Source organism: Chlorocebus sabaeus, chromosome 2, assembly GCF_047675955.1.
Source record: "Chlorocebus sabaeus isolate Y175 chromosome 2, mChlSab1.0.hap1, whole genome shotgun sequence".
Taxonomy (NCBI): Eukaryota; Metazoa; Chordata; class Mammalia; order Primates; family Cercopithecidae; genus Chlorocebus; species Chlorocebus sabaeus.
The window spans coordinates 28139561-28157018 of record NC_132905.1 but is presented as its reverse complement, the minus strand read 5'-3'; the positions used below and the strand labels follow the sequence as shown (position 1 = coordinate 28157018).

The 17458-nt window shown below is 49.1% G+C and overlaps 1 protein-coding gene across 1 annotated transcript in view; it reads right to left on the bottom strand.

Moving 5' to 3' along the window:
- JAG1 (jagged canonical Notch ligand 1) overlaps positions 1–17082 on the bottom strand; it is a 36360-nt gene extending 19278 nt beyond the window's left edge. The window contains exons 1-4 of the mRNA XM_008018170.3: positions 16527–17082; positions 15792–16097; positions 6995–7046; positions 1496–1750 (exon numbers count right to left, since the gene is read on the bottom strand). Of these exons, the coding sequence (XP_008016361.1) occupies positions 1496–1750; positions 6995–7046; positions 15792–16097; positions 16527–16607 (694 nt within the window). The 5' untranslated portion in view covers positions 16608–17082. The remainder of the gene's footprint in view (positions 1–1495; positions 1751–6994; positions 7047–15791; positions 16098–16526) is intronic.
- Positions 17083–17458: the final 376 nt, after the last annotated feature.

Sequence of the window (17458 nt, the reverse complement as noted above, 5' to 3'; positions counted from 1 at the left end):
GTGGCCAGATCTGGTGAGATTTTTGTAAAGTACCCTTGCAGAGCGATTCTCTACTTCATTAAAAAAAAAAAAAAAGTGACTTTTTAAAAAATGTCAGTTTATAAGACCAGGCTCAGTGGCTCATGCCTATAATCCCAACACTTTGGGAGGTTGAGGCAGAAGGATAGCCTGAAGCCAGGAGTTTGAGACCAGCCTCAACAACACAGCAAGACTCTGTCTACACAAAATAAAAAAGCTGGGAAAGCTGGGTGTGGTGGCATGTGCCTATAGTCCCAGCTACTTGGGAGGCTGAGGCAGGACGATCACTTGAGCCCAGGAGTTCAAGGCTCCAGTGAGCCATGAGTGTGCCATCATGGGTGACAAAGTGAGCACTTTATCTTAAAAAAAAAAAAACACCAAACAAAAAACCCACACTAAGTGTTAGGTCATTTAATTTTTCAAACACACTAAAATATGTTAATCAATTTCCCTTTTCATTTGAATTCCAGAAATGCCATCCTTTTTAAACTCTTGTCTCCAATTATTTAAGAAAGCATTAGTACTACCCGGGAGATCTGCAAATTCCTTCCCCCATGCCCCATCCCTCTGTCATGGTTGTAAAACTCACTTCGAAATTGAGTTTATCAAAAGAATTTACCTAATTATCATGTAAAATAAGCAGAGTACATTGTTGCGCATGAGGGGATATTATACAGTTAACAGAATTACCCATCAAGTTGCTATGAACTGGAATCACTGAATTCTATAAAAGGACTGGGACAGTAGACAGTACAAAGGCTAAAAGTGGGCTCAGTCCTACATCAGTAGGAAAGCTTGAGCTAACCACATACCTCTCCCCCTCAATGCCATGACCCCAAAGACGCCCAGTGAAAACTTGCTGCAAGGCTACCCCGAATGCAGGGGCTATCATTTCCTACAGGATTGCCTGTTCAGACATCAACTGGGCTAACCTAGTCCTGTCTGGCATCTATTTTGGGTCAAGTTCCTTAGAAGCAGAGTCTGAGAAGGGGATCTGGACATAGGTAGAAGGAATTGAGAGAAGCAGAAAGGGGTAGGGGAAGGAGCTGAGCAAGAACATGGTCTCAACTGGAGTCTGATTTCAGCCTAATCCCAGGGTAAGCTCTAGAGTGCGCATTGTACTACTGTTTTAAGGCAAAGGAAGCTGGCCTTTGTAGCCCTATGTCTGTCAATCACTGACTGTGAGCTGGAGGAATGGGGCATGCACTGGTTTGGCCAAGGACGAGTCTCCTGAGAAGGAGCAGCTGTGAGCTGTTGGCAGCCAACACAGCACCTGGGGGATGGGGATGTCAGTAAAGGGGATCTGGATGGGGCACCGACAGCATCTTCTACACTCAGCATCTTCATGCTGCAGGCCCGGAATAATAGCCAAAATCCCACCCCACCTGAGATAGCCACCTGCCACCTGCCTGCTGGCGGGGGGATAAATGGACACTAAAAACAACAGGCATATGTGCACATGCACACGCACACATACCTCTGTTACATTCGGGGCCCATCCAGCCTTCCATGCAAGTTTTGTTGCCATTCTGGTCACAGGCATAGTGTCCAAAGAAGTCATCTCTGGGGCGGCAGAACTTATTGCAACCAAAGCCATAGTAGTAGTCATCACAGGTCACGCGGATCTGATACTCAAAGTGGGCAACGCCCGTGTTCTGCTTCAGCGTCTGCCACTGCCGGCTGGGGTTGATCATGCCCGAGTGAGAAGCCTTTTCAATAATACTGTCAGGTTCTAAAGACAAAATGATGAATCGTGTTAAATATTCACATTGGAGCCTTCTTCCCTGACAGTTTTGGCTTTTTAAAATAAAAACATACGCACATGCTACAAAATTATATCCGTTGTACAAAAAGGCAAAGAAATGAAAAGGTTATGCCCTTACCTAGAGACAACCTGTTACCACTTATTTACCTTCTTTCATGGGTACACAGTATTTCATTGTCTGGAAACACCAATAAATAATTTACCTAGTCCCTGACACGTGGGCATGTGAGTCGTTTGGGCTTCCTACTATTAAACAAAGCCACAGTGCGCATTCCTGGAACGTATCTGCCTGGGTATGGTTCCCACAATCAGATACTCTAGAAATGGAAGTGCTGAATCAGAGTATGTGCACAACCAATCGGCATCTGTCCGCAATCTCAAACTACCCAGTCTGTCCTCCCACCACCCAGGAAGCTGTGCTTCCCAATAACACTGCCAACGTCGTACATTATCAAACCTTCTCATCTATGCCTGATAGGTAAAGAGGTATCTCGTTTAATTAGCATTTAATTAAGTGATGGTGACAGTCCTTTCTGGTAGTTACAAAACCATTTATATTTGTTCCTGTGAACAGCAACAGCCTCTCTCCTCTGCCAACTTTTCTATTACATTGCCATACTGACTTGCAAGATGCTCTTTACATATGAGAGAAAGTAGCTTCCTATGGAAATGTTGCTCTTGAAGAAATTTCATTATTCCAGACAAAGGTCAGCAATCATTTCTGGTTTTAGAGTTTCGTGTCTTGCTCAGAAGAGCTTTTTGTCCATTCCGAAACTCTTAACTGGAAGCCCAGGAGAGGACTGAGTTACATTTTTGTTAAAAAGTGTTAACATGGCAACCTTTAAAGCCAGCCCTTAAATACCAACACCTTGAATTTGATGCATATTCCACCTTTCTCCCCTGCCCAGAAGGCAGATGGAAGAATAACTCACCAAAGTTTAGACACAGGTAAATCGAGGGGAGGGTTTCTTTTTTTTTTCTTTTTTTTTTTGAGCCAAGTCATGCTCCCGGAAAAAAAAGCTTACTGAGGAAAATAAACACCTCCAGCTCAAGCAGCTCTCAGGAGTAAGTAGTCCCTGCCCTGAGGCCATTTATGATCTAGTTTGAGAAGAGACAGGTACAAAAATAGCTCAAACATCAGGTGCCAGGAGTTCAAGTGAGGGATCTGAAAAGGCAGCGAGGCACTAAGTCAGCACCCCAGCCTGGTTTTGTGTTTGTTTTCTTAAACCTGTTAGCGCCAACTCTCCATCACCTTGTCAAATCCAAGGCCATCTTCGAGAGACAGAGACTCGCAATGTCTTTGTGATTCTTACCCACCCACATGGCTGTTTTTCTAGGCCTCGGGCCCGTGCTCCTTTACAAACTGATGCAAGCCCTGTAGGTGACCGGGAGAGAAGGGACTCCTGGGTGGCTTCATCCACACATCCCACTTCCAACAGGGCCCCAGTATTCACCCTCTGGGGCTCTCAAACTGCTGCGTGGGCAAGACAAGCCTTGAACAAGCCCACATACCTGCGGCCTGACACCCCGGCAGCACTGAACCACTTGCAGGTAACACTTTCCTCATTTTTGCAAATAAACAGAGGCCAAGGAATGACAAAAATGTCTCTCCATTAACTATGTTTGCTCTGCTGGTTCAGTTAAAAAGCATAGTGGGCTATTACCACACGCTTACAAGATCTTCATAAAAGGGATCGGTTAAACACACTAGCCATAGCTCAAAGGCATCCAGCTTCTGAGGCTGGTATCAACAACAAACAGTTCAGACAAAAGTTCAGGGCAATCCTAGGGGTACAAGACTGATATGTACTTTTCAGTCACGCAGTAAGCTTTCCACTTATTTCCGGGAAGTGCCGTGTAGAGGATCACTTCAGAATCTTCAGTGGAGCTAATGGAGCTGCATACTTAACTTCACACCTGCTCAGGGAGGCGGTCAAGTGTGTCTGGGTTCGAACACCTCTGCTGCCTGCTTCCTGATCACGCTTCCCTTCAGCTTGGGGCACCGGAAAGGTTATCTGTGGCAGTTCACTTGGCAGTCCAGCCTTGTGATTGGAAAAGGACGTCACCATGCCTCTCTAGTGCAATCCCTAGTGCCATGAAGATGAATCACGAAGAATCTATGACCACCTTGCAGGCCACAGAGGAGGTGATGAAGGGCGAGTCTCAGCATAACCTGGGACCACACCAACCCGAAAACCTAGAAGGGGGCCTCAGGGAAAACCTGGTCTGAAGTGTGCCTATGTATGCTTACATGTCTACTGTGCATTACAGTAAACTGAAACCATTTGCTCTGGGGGAGAAAGAAATTTGGAACTCTATATACCACAATCCCAAAATGTAATAAAAGACTTTGAAGGACCGATGACAGAAGGACCAGCCTTAAATACTTTCGAATACATAAACAGAACCTAGGCTATATTTGGGCCCGAGTCTGCCTGTGAGGGCTCACTGCAGAGCTGATAGAAGGAATTCTCTGCCCTAAAACTCAGGGCTCTGCCTTTGATTTACATCTGAAGCCAGAATTTTTACAACTCGCTTGGGTCCCACAGGGCAGCCAACTCCATTTGGGCTTCTGAACATCCTCAGCTTCTGCCCTGTGGAGTGCAGTCCAGAGGGAGTGGCTCAGGGTGAAGAAAGGAACAAAACACTCCAGGTAGCATAAACAGCATGTGCAAAGGTCCTGAGGCAGGAGAGCACGCGATGTAGTTGAGGATAGAAAAGCAACTGCTAGGGTATGGCCAGGCTATAGATATGATGGACAACATGGTGTGTAAGACAAGGCTGGCAGGGAGACAAGGCTGGGCTGCACAGAGCCTTGTGGGTCACGTGAAGATCTGTTCCAAGAGCAACAGAAGGCCACCGAGTGGTTGGTTTTTCATAATAAGGGTGACAAGCCAAGGTTATGCTCTGAAAAGACCAGGATGGCAGAAGAAGGGAGAAAGCACTAGAGGTGGGTCAGAGCAGATAAAGGTGGACCAGACGGAGGGGCTACTCTAAGTTCGGTCATGAGCAGATGGTGACTTGGACCAGGGCAGTGGCAGAAGGCAGGCAGATTCAAGTGAAGAGCTGGAGAGATTTTTCAGAACTTGGAGGTGGACTAGGTATGGATGCTAACAGAGAGGGGGTACACAGAGCGCCTTCCATATTTCTGTCCTATGGCAATGAGCGTTCAAATATCAGTGCCAGACACCCAGAAGGGGCCCTAGGGAAGGGACTGCTTTTGTCAAGAGAAGATCCTGAGTTTGGTTTTGACTGTGCTGAATTCAAGATTCCTTGGAAGCATCATAGAAGAGGTCAAATAGGCAAGTGGAGAAACCATTCCCACCAAACTCATCTCCTCTTCGGGGTTCACCAAGTGAGTTTTGATAACCCGCAATGGGCACCCATGACTTTGTATCAACCCCTCTCTCTCCAAAAATAGAGGTTTAAAAGACCTTTATTCCTACCCCAGTCTTCCTTATCCTCTTCCAGGGATTATGGTTACCCCCCAGCAGGAGATGAAACATCCCAGAACCCCAAAATGGGGCTAGCTGGAAATGCAGACAACTGTGGGTAGTTCTGGACAAGCCCTGGGTTCCCAGGGGCATAACCCCCTGACCAGCGAGGCAACAGTAGGCCCAGGAAAGGTTCTACGAATGCTGGAGTATGGCAGGGAGGTCTCTCACATGTCCCTAACAAGTATACTGACCCAGCTCTTATCACAGGCCAGTGTCAAACTCAAGTTGTTCACTCTACCGGGTGGATTGTTTTAATAGCTAAAAGGGAGGGGAAAGAACACCATGCCGACACCATAATATTACAGAAGAGCCTATGCCTCCCCCCCTCCTCGACCCCTTCTGCTTAACGCTTAGTTACCATTGTAAGCAGGTCACAGTGACATAATGTTCACAGTCCTCAACGTTTGTGGTAGGGAAGGGAGGGGAGAACAAACAGGTGTCTGTGACCCTGACTGGCATCAGCCATAGCCAAGGCTGACACAGCTTCCCTGCCACCCCCACACGCACTCCCCATGGCATTATGGGGTAGTCCTCTGGGGAGGAAGACTTGGACCTTGGACTTTCACAAGCTCCCCTTCAGGGAGGATGACACCCAAAGAGTTGGAGTTAAGATTCCCAAGCTAGAAGAGTGACCCAAATGGCCTGGGACTCTCTGGCACATCTGGGCTCAGCAATGATTCTGCAGCCCCAAGTGGCCCAATAAGCCAGCCACAGGTGGAAGCTGCCTATGCAGCAGGCACCGAGCCCTCACTGCACCCATGGTGGGCATTCACCATTCTCTGTCAGCAAAAAAGCAAGGCAAGGAAAGAGGAAAAGATGTTATTCACAGTGAAAACAAACAAAAAATTGGTAAGATAGAAAAGCAAAAAGAACAAGGCATTCAGAGAACGGAGAGCCAAGACAAGAAGCTGGATCCACTCTTCCTCATGCACACACCAAGAGATTTCAGTGCACATCAAGTTTTCCAGCAACAGCAACCCAAACTCTGCTGGCAAAAAGGGAACTGAAGTTTCGGCTCGTGAGCAAAAACGCTGTCAAGTTACAATGAAAGAGCAAGACTACTTTGTAAGCCAGACTATGTCATTTCCATCACATCCTCCACAGCTTAGCCACCAAAACCGACCCCTCACAGTCCTGAAAAGCAACCTGCACTGAAAACAGAGCCATCTTTCAGAAGGGGACAAGGCAGGTAATGGCTGTGAAGCTCTGTAATTCTGCTTCAATGAAAGGTCTGTGGCGCAGTGTGGGAAACCTGGACGGGCTAGAAGCTCGCCTGCCCACCAAGTGAAATTCAAGGTCGGTCTCTAGAACCCAGCACCACCTTTATGGCTTTATCTTTCTGATGAGAGATTAAACGCTCACTTAAAGTTTAAATGGACTTTTAAAAAGTCACTACTTTGATCCTTTAGCAGCCTACAAGGTTTTAAAGTTGTAAAACCATTAAGATCTCTATCCTGAAGATAATCTAGGTTTCATAATCAGGGAATGAGTTCACTGGGAGTCTGTTCTGGCCACTTAATATTCCAAGCTAAAATTCTAGAAAAGTTGAGGAATAGATTCCACTGACAGGTTCACCCTAGGGTGCGGGGGAGAACAGAAGGCAAGGGGTGGCAGAAATCCTAAGTCCTAAGGAGACAGATCCAGCTCCAACTGGTTGGCCAAGCCCCACACTTCCACATGTGTTTAGAGAAAAGTCCACAGAAGCGATACTTACGAACGGTGTCATTACTGGAATCCCACGCCTCCACAAGCAACGTATAGGACCTCTGCAAGACAGATAAACAACAATTTAGCAATTCAGAAACAGGGTCGACTCTCCAAAATCTCGTACATTCTTGACCTCCTCCCAGAAGACCCCACCAAACAAAACCATAATGCCAAAATAAAAATTCTATTGGTTGGTACACTGAGTTCCTGGATGTTTAAATCCAAACCAACTCCCCTTCCTTTGTCAGTACTCTTCCCAGGTTGACAAATGACCCCTTTCACCTGGCAGGGGCCCACTGGGCTCAACATGCATGCAGGCAGCTCAAAGTTGAGATCAGGAAATGCCACCTCCCTATATGGTATGAGAGTACTTAGCATATAGTTTCCCAAAACTTTCCAGACCCTGACCCTAGTGCACAAGTGGGGGGGGAAAAAAAAAAAAAAAAAAAAAAAAACAAAGAATTTATTCTAAGTTAACCTAACCAGGTATTTGTACCGAGGGGGTATTGCTAAGGTTACACTTTGGGCCCTGGTGAGGCAGTCTCTAGGGAGGCCCCCTTTTCCTTTTTAGAACCCCTTTGAAAGCTCTGTCTGTGTGAGACCATCCTGGCTCCCACAAGTATCGGGTAACTCTAGGAAACAGGAGGGGGTAGATGCAAAGCGACTCTGCAAGACAAAGAAGTCAACCTCACTTGGGCGGTGGAGTTGGGGGCAGATCCCAGGGAAGAAAGTACAAAGGGAGAAACAACCGCACACCCATGGGTTATATTTATTGATGAACTTATCTGTTAATAAGATCTAACATTCCAAGAATAATCAGAGTCTACTAACTAAACAAATTCCCTGGATACTGGCAAGATGCCAGCTGTTAAACTGAAGGCACCTTTTATCTACCAAGCTTATCTCAGAATTCCACCTCCCCACCCCTCCACCAAACCTAAGCTATTAGCAAATTCCCTCCTTTTCTAAAAATTTCCTTTGCAATTTACAGTAAGGTCAGTCTCGCAAAACACCAGCGTTTAAATGAAGCTTCTGCTATCTTGGCGCTGAAGAAATGTACTCAAGGCAGGTGGGGTAGACAAGGAACATGAACTGGGTTATGAATCCCCCACTTTGCTGTGTCAGAAACCAAGCCATCGGAAATAGAAGCGTGTACATTAAATAATACCGTGCTGTGCCACCAGAAGCACACTGCTGCCAAGAGAAGAGAAAGCACCTATGAGATAAAGGCAAAAGAGAAAAAGGGTAAAAGGGAGTTTCATTCATAACTCCAGGCCAGCTTAGTGCTCTCACAGTGACACAGCAGGTCATCTCTGAATATAAAAATATCTTGTGATAGACCCTGCCTTGGAATTCAGCCGAAATATGTTTCATACTCAAAGCAGAGTAGGATTCCATTTCGTTCACTGATAACTGTGGGAAAATGCTCAGAAAAGCAAGCAAAACCGGGCAAGCCGGGGCACATACCCAGCCCTCTCCTGTTAGTGGCCACAGGTCCAAGTTCATTGTTGTTATTACTATTTTATTAGCGAAAGTTATACCTTATTTACAGCCTCTTTAAGTTTCTTAGGACTTCCTGCAAATTACAGGACTCTTCCCTAAGAGCAGCAAGAAATTATATTTCTCTGCTGTGGGTAACAGCACAGTCAGAATGAGGCCAGATGTGTGGCTGATTCTGTATAATTAAGCCCTTCATTTGCTGGTCACGTTGGGGCCCACGTCCTCCACTTCAACAATATTGTTGTAATTAATCCTCTGATTAAATGCATTGACACCAGGAGTTTTGACAGACTTGCACAAGCGCTAAACACATAGTACCCACAAACCCCACTGCAAGGGAAGGTGCCAGGACTGAGCTGGCATGGCAGTACTAACTCGGTTTAATACTCAAGGAGGAAGGCATCCTTAGGTCTTGCACAAGAACTTGGAAGACCAAGCGGTCTACCAGGCTCATCCTCGCCAGAACTGGGAAAACCTCAGAAGTTGCTGACCAACGTCACCCCACCTGGAGAGAAAAGAATTGCACACGGCGCTACGTGCCTGGCTCTGTGATTTTCCATGAACTGCCTTCTTTCTCAGAGGCAGAGACAGGGTGAAGGCAGGGAGCTACAGTGACGGCAACAAAGGCTGGACTTTTTTTCCTGCCTGTTTCAGGGAAGGGATTAGGGTCTCCTGGGGCAGGAGGATTCCTCCTACCCAGCCCTACAGAGAAAAAGGATTCCCTCCAAGGCTCCTATTAGGAGGCACTCAACCTCCCACTCCATCCCCACACTATAGATCGATCAGCAATCAAGATAATTTAACAATGATTATTAGTTGCTAGAGAACTTTACTTTTTCCCAGGCCCACACTTGACTTCTGTACATCCCTGAACATAAACCCAGGAAATGAGATCCCAGACCACGCACACACACCTCATGCGGTCAAAGCAGGGACCAGGCCACAGAGCAGCAAATCCACAATGCCAAAGTCACATACAAGCAGCCACTGCAACTCTGACCCCCCACTAGAGTCTAAGTCCTCCATCCCAGGAGGGCTTGGAAAGGCAAGTGTTCAAACTTGTTTATACAGCAAAACAGCAACAAAAAAAGCAAATACCTGGGTTTTTCTTGGTTTCAGACTACAGAACTAAGATTCTGCTGAAGAGTCACCTGGCTTTCATCTTTTTTCCTTATGTTTTCCAGAACAATACTGTGGGGGCCACACAGGAGGGAGGGGTAGCAAACAGATCTTCAGTCTGGATTTGCAACTGAGTCACCTCAGCCCCTTCCCAGCTCCAAGCCCAAGGAAATCTGGCAAACTGGCAGCTGGTTCCCATGCTGGTATGGCATCAAAGAGGAATGGTCAGCCTTCAGAACTGCTTTTTGGAAGATTTCCGTGGACTTCTACCTAGAGGAGAGTCCTGGCATCAAAGCCCCAGGGCATCCAAGGGCCACCAGGCTCCCCCTCCGCCAAGGCTGGGGCCCCTGCACCTCCTCCCGCCCTCCACACTTAGGCTGCTGTGCCAAGGTTGTGTTCTCTGCCCTGTCCCACTCCATGGCGGTTACCTTGGCACTGGGCAGAGCGGTAAGCACTTAATTGCCACATTAAGAAGGGGGGATGTAAGAAACAAAGGTAATTGTGTTGGCAGCCGGGAGCTTCCTTTTCCTGGCAACAGTGACAGCCAAACCAAGCCCTGAGAAGCGGCTGCCTCCCCTCCTGCCAAGCTGACGGACACAAATAAACCGCCATCCAAACGGCACGCGTGCGGCGTCCAAAACCCCAGGCTGCAGCGACAGGCAGGCCCGCCGGCGGCACGCACATCCTGGGAATGCCCGACGTGCCAACGCGGCCATTGTGCATAGTCAGTTGGCTCCCGGGGTTCGTCAGGGGCCCTGCGCTCTGCTGACTCAACTGTTGCTTCCTGTCGCTTGTCCTGTATTAGCATTATTTTTGGAGAGGCCCCATTATTCTCCATAATCCTCATTTCAGTCAATTCGGCCAACTCTATTGTCCTGCCTGTGTCTGGGTGGCCAGAGTATAAAATATTCCAATCACAAAACATATTAAGCAGAAAAGGTTGCAGGGAGTCCATGTGTGGGCACACTCACACGTACTCATGCACACCATGCCAGTGGGTTTCGGGAAGGTGAGATAAGAAAGGACGACTATCCTATAGCATCTAGGCTAAGACTTCAGACACAGAAAGCAATCAAGTCTGTAGGGCTTGACATGTCAATAGAGTCCGATCTGGTTACAAAGGGTGATTTTCTCATCAAAGCCCACCTCAAAGGCTCACCAAGGGGCCCCAAAGCTCATATCCAGATTTGAGACTCTCAATGAGACATCCCCACCCCCTTTCCCATCATTACCCTTACCTGTTTGAAAAGCATCCCACTGATAATTAAATGCACCAGTTACAAAAGGGTGGCGAGGTTAATAGATAGAATACCGAGAAGCCAGCCAAGCACAACGGTCTGGTTCACACAGAGCAAGCCTGAACAAGAAGCCTTTCTATTTATTTACCAAAAGTGCATAAAAACTGGGTTGAGCTGGTAGAGGACTCTGCATGTTTGACTATTTACGTACTCCTTTAACTACTGGGAGCCACCTTGCGGAATTTCTTCCCAGCACACGCACTGCACCAATGATAGATGTCACTGGCACCATAAAAAAAAAAACCAGCAGCCATGGGGCTGCTGTGGTCCACGTGGTAATCAGAAATCAGCATAGAAGTCACAACACAGCCAGCTGGTGCCATGCACCAAAGTAAAGTTGGGATTTTTCTGAACCCAGGACCCTCCTCCATTTCCACCACAATTCTAGAATCACCACTTTCTATTCATCCCAATGTATCTTCCATCAGTTGGAAGAAAAGACTAAGTTTTTTTGTATATATATAAAAATACATATATATAGATATATATATATAAATACATACATAGATACATATATATATAAATATATATATATATGTATGTATGTATGTATGTATTTAAAAGCTGAAGCCAAGAGTCACTTCTCTCAGCATCCCAGATCCTAAGCTTGAAGGATGGGGGTAGGTGGAAGAGCAACATGCCTCCAGAAGTTTGCCATGGAAGAATTTGCAGGAATATTTGCATTTGTGGATTACAGTGCTAATTGTATGCACATCCAGAGATCATGCATTCTTACATTGTCACTAACCTTGAAAGCCGGACATTGGGACCAACTTCTGGCCCATCTACAATAGGACCAGTGGATGATATGAATCCAGCCAAGGCCTCTGTTCACATTCCTGTTTTCAGATCAGGAACTCTGAAGGCTCCTTGTTGCCTTGACACTGTTTTTTTTTTTTTTTTAAGTAAATTTTTTTTCCATGCTAAACTTCCCACATGCCTTCTATCTAAAAGGTCCCCAAAGGCACCACTATTTGGTGTGAAGATTTTGAGCAGCATTTAGATTGCTGATTTTCTGGGAGCTTGCATGCCTGTAAGTTGCTGCTGACTCTCCTTTTTACCCACTCAAGTCCCCCAAAAGCCTCCACGCCAAAAGTTGCACTGTTTTCTAAAAACATCTTAAGTCCCTATAGAATGATGGGTGTGGAACCGGTGGGTTGCAAATTCATGTAAGTACAGGAGGTTTGAATAAGTTGCTAAGAAACAAGACAACAAGGAGGAAGAAAACACAGAAGGTTACACCTGCAAGAGAAAAAAGAAATATTAGAAACCAAGTACCTGGAATAAAGATTCCATTTTTGGAGCAGCTATTCTGCAGATTCTTAGCACAGCTCTTTCCAAGCAAGCACAATTTCACTTTTCCCCAAGCCCAGTGTTGCAACACAGACACATCACTTCATCCCTTTGGTTTGAGGTAGACTTCTTAGGGCAAAAGGCATTTCTCCACATGCAGAAAGTCCCTTGCTCTGAGCACATACATACACACGTGCTCTTTCTTTGTATACATGCTGACCACATGGGCAGGATGCAAATCCTGGCTGCAGAAGGGAGGCTGGTCAAATCAGAACCCCATCCTTGCGCCCTCCATGTGCCCACACCATATCTAGAGAAGCTCAGCGACTGGGAAAGACAGCAAAAGGCATAAAAGTAAGGGCCTGTCAATTACATTCTGTGATTAGCATCGTGGCAACTTGTCATTCAGGCCTGAAGTATGAAGGGGGCCAAAGCTGGCATCCCTCACACAGAAGAATGTTTCATTGGATTTTCCTAAAAAACAATTAAGTTGATCTCAGCAAGTCTTTTAATAGGATCAATGGAATTTAAATGTGATGCTAATAAGCCAGATACCCCAATTGCTTCCCCTAACATTTCTCTGGATTCATTTCACTCTGGGGCCAATGTAGCAACACAGCTAAATGGGGTTCTGAAGTTCCCAAAAAGGTTTTGGGGATGAGTAGTGGTAATTACACTAATGCATTTTTAATAAGCAGGCACTACTGGGATTTAGCACGAATTTTGGGAGGTACAAATTAACTGTTTCAGTGATTTATAAGTGGTCATTCCTAAATTATTTCCTGTTAAGCCCAATTACGTCCCACAATAATGTTCTTATTACTTGGTCCCCCAACTTGAGAATCATTAATCCAGATAGTTGCTGCAAGTTAAGCCCCTTGGAGCAGCAACAGTATGAGAATTAGAAGCCAGTGGTGAAAAGCTACCCCAAGACCAGAGCTGGGGCAGTGGACACCAAGTGGCACATACTCAGATATGATATATGGCAGGAAGGGCCGCCTCTACAAAGCCTTTCACATGCACATCAGAACGTGGACTGTATTTCATATCTGACCAAATCGTTTCCTCCTCGTCCTCTCGAGAACATGAACAGTTGCTTGGATAGGGGTCATAATTCCAAACAAAGGGCATGAATTACATGACCTTCTACACTGACCTACCCCTGCACCCTTTGCTGACACCCGGCGTCAGCAAATTTGGGAGGACTCATGCAAATGGTAATTGTGTCTGCTAGGGGGTGGGAGCCGAAAGTGGTTTGGAGTTTTGCTTTGTTTTTAACCATATATCCTTTTCTTGTTATCTCTTGAATTCTGTACTGAGTTCATTTATTTCCTATTCAAAGAAATCAGTTTTAAAAGACAGAGTTAATTGCCAAACTAAATGAAGCTGTGCTCTCTACTTAAATACTTGCTCAGCTACTTAAGTGTTTCAGTTACGTTTATACTCAGCCTGGAATCATTCTTGAAAGTTATGGACTGTGCCGTTTCTCCAACCACATACAAAAAACAAACACACCTAAACTCCAATTTCTCTTGAGAAGTAAAGCTTATGTTTCACAGGCCTTTTTGGGGCATGAGGGTGGAGACTTGTGATACATGTGTTTGTCCCAACTTCAAAAGAACCACATTCTCAGTGTTGCCCCATTGGTCTTCCCCCATTCGAGAAAAGCGGAGAGTCTATTTCATGGTTGGTGACCCGTGGGGCCTGAAACCACAGAAGAGCACCAGCAAATGCAAATCAATCGCTTCTCCTGCCCTCCCACACTATTTCCACTCCTTTTCCATTGAGCACTCGCTGACCAAGTGTCAAAAGGGGACAGACGCACCTTCTAGGTCACTTTTCCTTGGCCAGCCTAGAGAGCAAGCCTCCTTGTTTTCATGCTAGCCATCCCTCTGACCCTACTCTCCAAAATGAGCCTCAGCCAGGCTGCTGCTTTTCCACATCACTAATAAGATTCCTTTTATGGTCTTGTGAAAAGCGAGGGGCTCCAGACAGATCCTCCGGCAGGAGGGTGGAACCACCTGCAGGCCCCTTCCCCCTAAACTCCAAACACACGTTCAAGGGCACTGAGTATTCACAGTCAGCTTGGGCCCAGCCAGATTTAAAGGTAGCCAGGCTCTTTAGCTTAAAGTTCTCCCTAATAGGGGATTAACAAACAAGATAAATACTCTTGGTAAAAATGAAATCCCACAACAGAAGCAGTCCTTGGACCTCAAGAGAGCTTCACATACGGTAGTGTTGGTTTTAATTTTTTTTTTTATAAACCCCTTTTCATGGCAGTTTTTGATAAGTGTCTTATCTCACCCACAGCGGAGGGCACCTTATAATGCCAGCTCCTGTAAACGTGGATTTTAAGAGCCACCCCAAGCTTCATACACAGACACACAGCCTGATACTCTCCCCTCTCTCCTCTCCTCCCAGAATCACAGCCAAAGCTGGCGGACAGGAGGCAGCAGAGTGCACCCCATTAGAGCACGTGGTGGTAAGCAATCCTCTGGGGCACCAAGCTCCCCCTCTCACCACCCACCCTCCCAGCACAGGCTAGGCCAAACCCCAGTCTTGGCAATGAGTCATGCCTCCTGGACAGCAGGAGCCAGGCAGAGGGCACACCCCCAACATTTCCCTTTCCTCCCCTTCTGCAATCGCACCCATCTTCCTTCCACCCATTTTGGGATGTTGCAAGGGCCTCCTTGCAGGATCTGCCAGCTGGGCCCGGGGCCTCGAGCTGCTTTGGGGGCGGAATGGGGCGGAGGATGAGGGTCTATCACTTGCACCCGCAGGCACTACCTCCAGAAGTCCACCCCTTCCAGGCCTTGGCACGGCCCCCGAAGGCTTGCGGGGGCCGTGCACCCGCCCTTCCCGGGGAAGTCTGCAAACACAGCTGTTCCAGAGCCCGGGAACCGCTGGAAGTGAGGCCACAAGAGCTACACCACTCGGGGGCGGGGGCAGGAAGGGGCCGGCAGCGGGCGGGGGTTCCCGGGTCTACAGCTCCTGTGAGGGCCCCAAGAACCTCCTCCTGCGGCAGCCACCCCCGGCCCCTGAGCCGAGCCCGGAGAGCGCCCCCGCACACACTAAAATCTCCCGGGGAGCAGCGGGAAACGGACTCCCCCACACCCTCCAGGAAGGACACACCCGCCCTCCCGGCCGTTCACGGGAAAGGGGAGGTTGCCAATTTGGACGGCGTTCGCAGGCCAGAACTGCGCCGAGTCGCCTTCCACGGCGCACCAGGTTTAATTAGTTAAGAAAAGAGATCAGCTACAACGACCTCTTGGCTTGGGGCCGGGAGGGTTACTCGGGGAACTTCAAGTTGCAAATTTACACCGGCCTTCCTAGGAGCCTGGTCCCATAACCCCTCTGGGATCCCCACTTTTGTGCACTAAGCAAACAGCAGCAGGAATGGGACCCATCTCGACTACCCCAGTCGAGATCTAACTATAGTGTCCCGGCTCCCCCAACCGCCACCCCTAGAGATTTCCCCCGTTAGCGCCGAGTTTCAAGCCAAAGCCCTTTAAATCCCTCTAGCAGGGGATAGCAAAGCTCGGCCAGGCGCGGGTGTGAGTCTCCGCCTGGCCTCCTTCCCGAGTCGTCACTCACCGGCCAGGCGAAACTGAAAGGCAGCACGATGCGGTTGCGGTCGTTGCCGCGGCTGGCCTTCAGGTTGAAGGTGTTGCCCCCGATGACAGGCGTGGACCCTGAGCCGAAGCTGCAGGGTCCCCCGGCCGTGACGCGGGACTGATACTCCTTGAGGCACACTTTGAAGTATGTGTCACACTCGTCGCGGGTGCACTTGCGGTCTCCAGGGTTCCGGGCGCCGCCGCAGCAGTTCCCGTTCTGCAGCTCCCCGTTCACGTTCTGCATGGACAGGATCTCCAACTCGAACTGACCCGAGGCCCCACACACCTGCCGGCGAGAGAAGGAAGAAGGTCAGCGCCGGAGAAAGCTGTTTTCTTCGAGTATAGAGGTGGCGACCCCCTTCCACTCCCCGCCCCGACGAGCCCTCCGCGCCGAGTGAAAATAATTTTGCAAAAGGACTCAACATGATTCCGGGGCAAAAAAAAATGCACGAGTGCGGAAGAAATCCGACGACGACGACTGCCCGGGGGGCAGGAGCGGAGCGAACGCGCCCCTGCCCGGCCTGGAGGGGTCACCCTCAGGAGGCCGGGGCTCCCGGGAGTAGGCGCGCTCAGCCCAGGTGCAGCCTCTCCGGCGCAGGGGCGAGGAGTCGGGCGCTCGAGGGCTGCCGAGCCTGCTCGCGGGGCTCAACCGCCCAGGGCGCCGCGAGGGGAGGGAAAGGATGGCTGGGAGCGAGGCCCGGAGAGGGGCTCCTACCTTGGCTCTCAGGGCACAGAGCAGGGCGAGCAGGAGGCTTAGGGGGCGCCCGGGCCGGCCGCGCGTCCGTGGGGACCGCATCGCTGCGCCGCGCGCCGCGGGCACTCGGGACGCCGCCGCTGCTGTTCGCGCTGGTGCTGCCGCCGGTGCTGCAGTCGCCGCTGCCCCTGCGGCCGCCGCGTCCCGGCTCTAATATACTCCGCCGATTGGAGCATGCACGACTGGAAAACAACACCACTTTTCAAAAGCCCTTTCAAGAGCGGCCCGTTCCAGAAGGCAAAGAGCCCGGCCTCCTTTTATTATTCTGATCGCTTCTTTGAGACGCTCCCCCTCCTCTTCCACCTCCCGGCTTTCTTTCCTTCTCTCGCGCTCCCCTTCTTTTATTATTATGATTATGCGCAGCCTTTTATTCCCTTTCAGGTCAGCTGCATGGAAAAAGGGGGAGGGAGGGGAGAAAAAAAAAAACCCAGCCTAGCTCGCGGGCCGGCCGCAGGTAACACAATGACGCGTGCCCGCCCGGCTCTCGGAGAGGGACCCGGAGAGCCCGTCTGGCAGCCGCGGCCCGGGCTGGCCACCTCTACCCAGCACACCGGGCAGGGCGCATGCGCGCTTATTAATATTCATGAGAGGGCGTGCTCACCCAGGACACGCCCCTCCCCTTCACGTTGCTGGGGAAGGGGTAGTGCGGGGAGGAACTTGGAAGGGGTTGGGGGCTCGGGGATGCTTAGGGCGGCAAAGAAATACCAGGGCCCCACAGCAACCCCTGTCCCCGGGAGCTTCGGGCCAGGAGGGAAGGGAGAGTGCGGGGAGGTACTTGGAAGGGATGGTTGCTTAGGGACGCCTGGAGGCCCCCAGCGGGGACCGCCCCCTCGGGCGCCCGGGACCGGGAGCCTTTGCCCGCGCGTCGGGGCCCCAGGTGTAGGCGCCGCGGC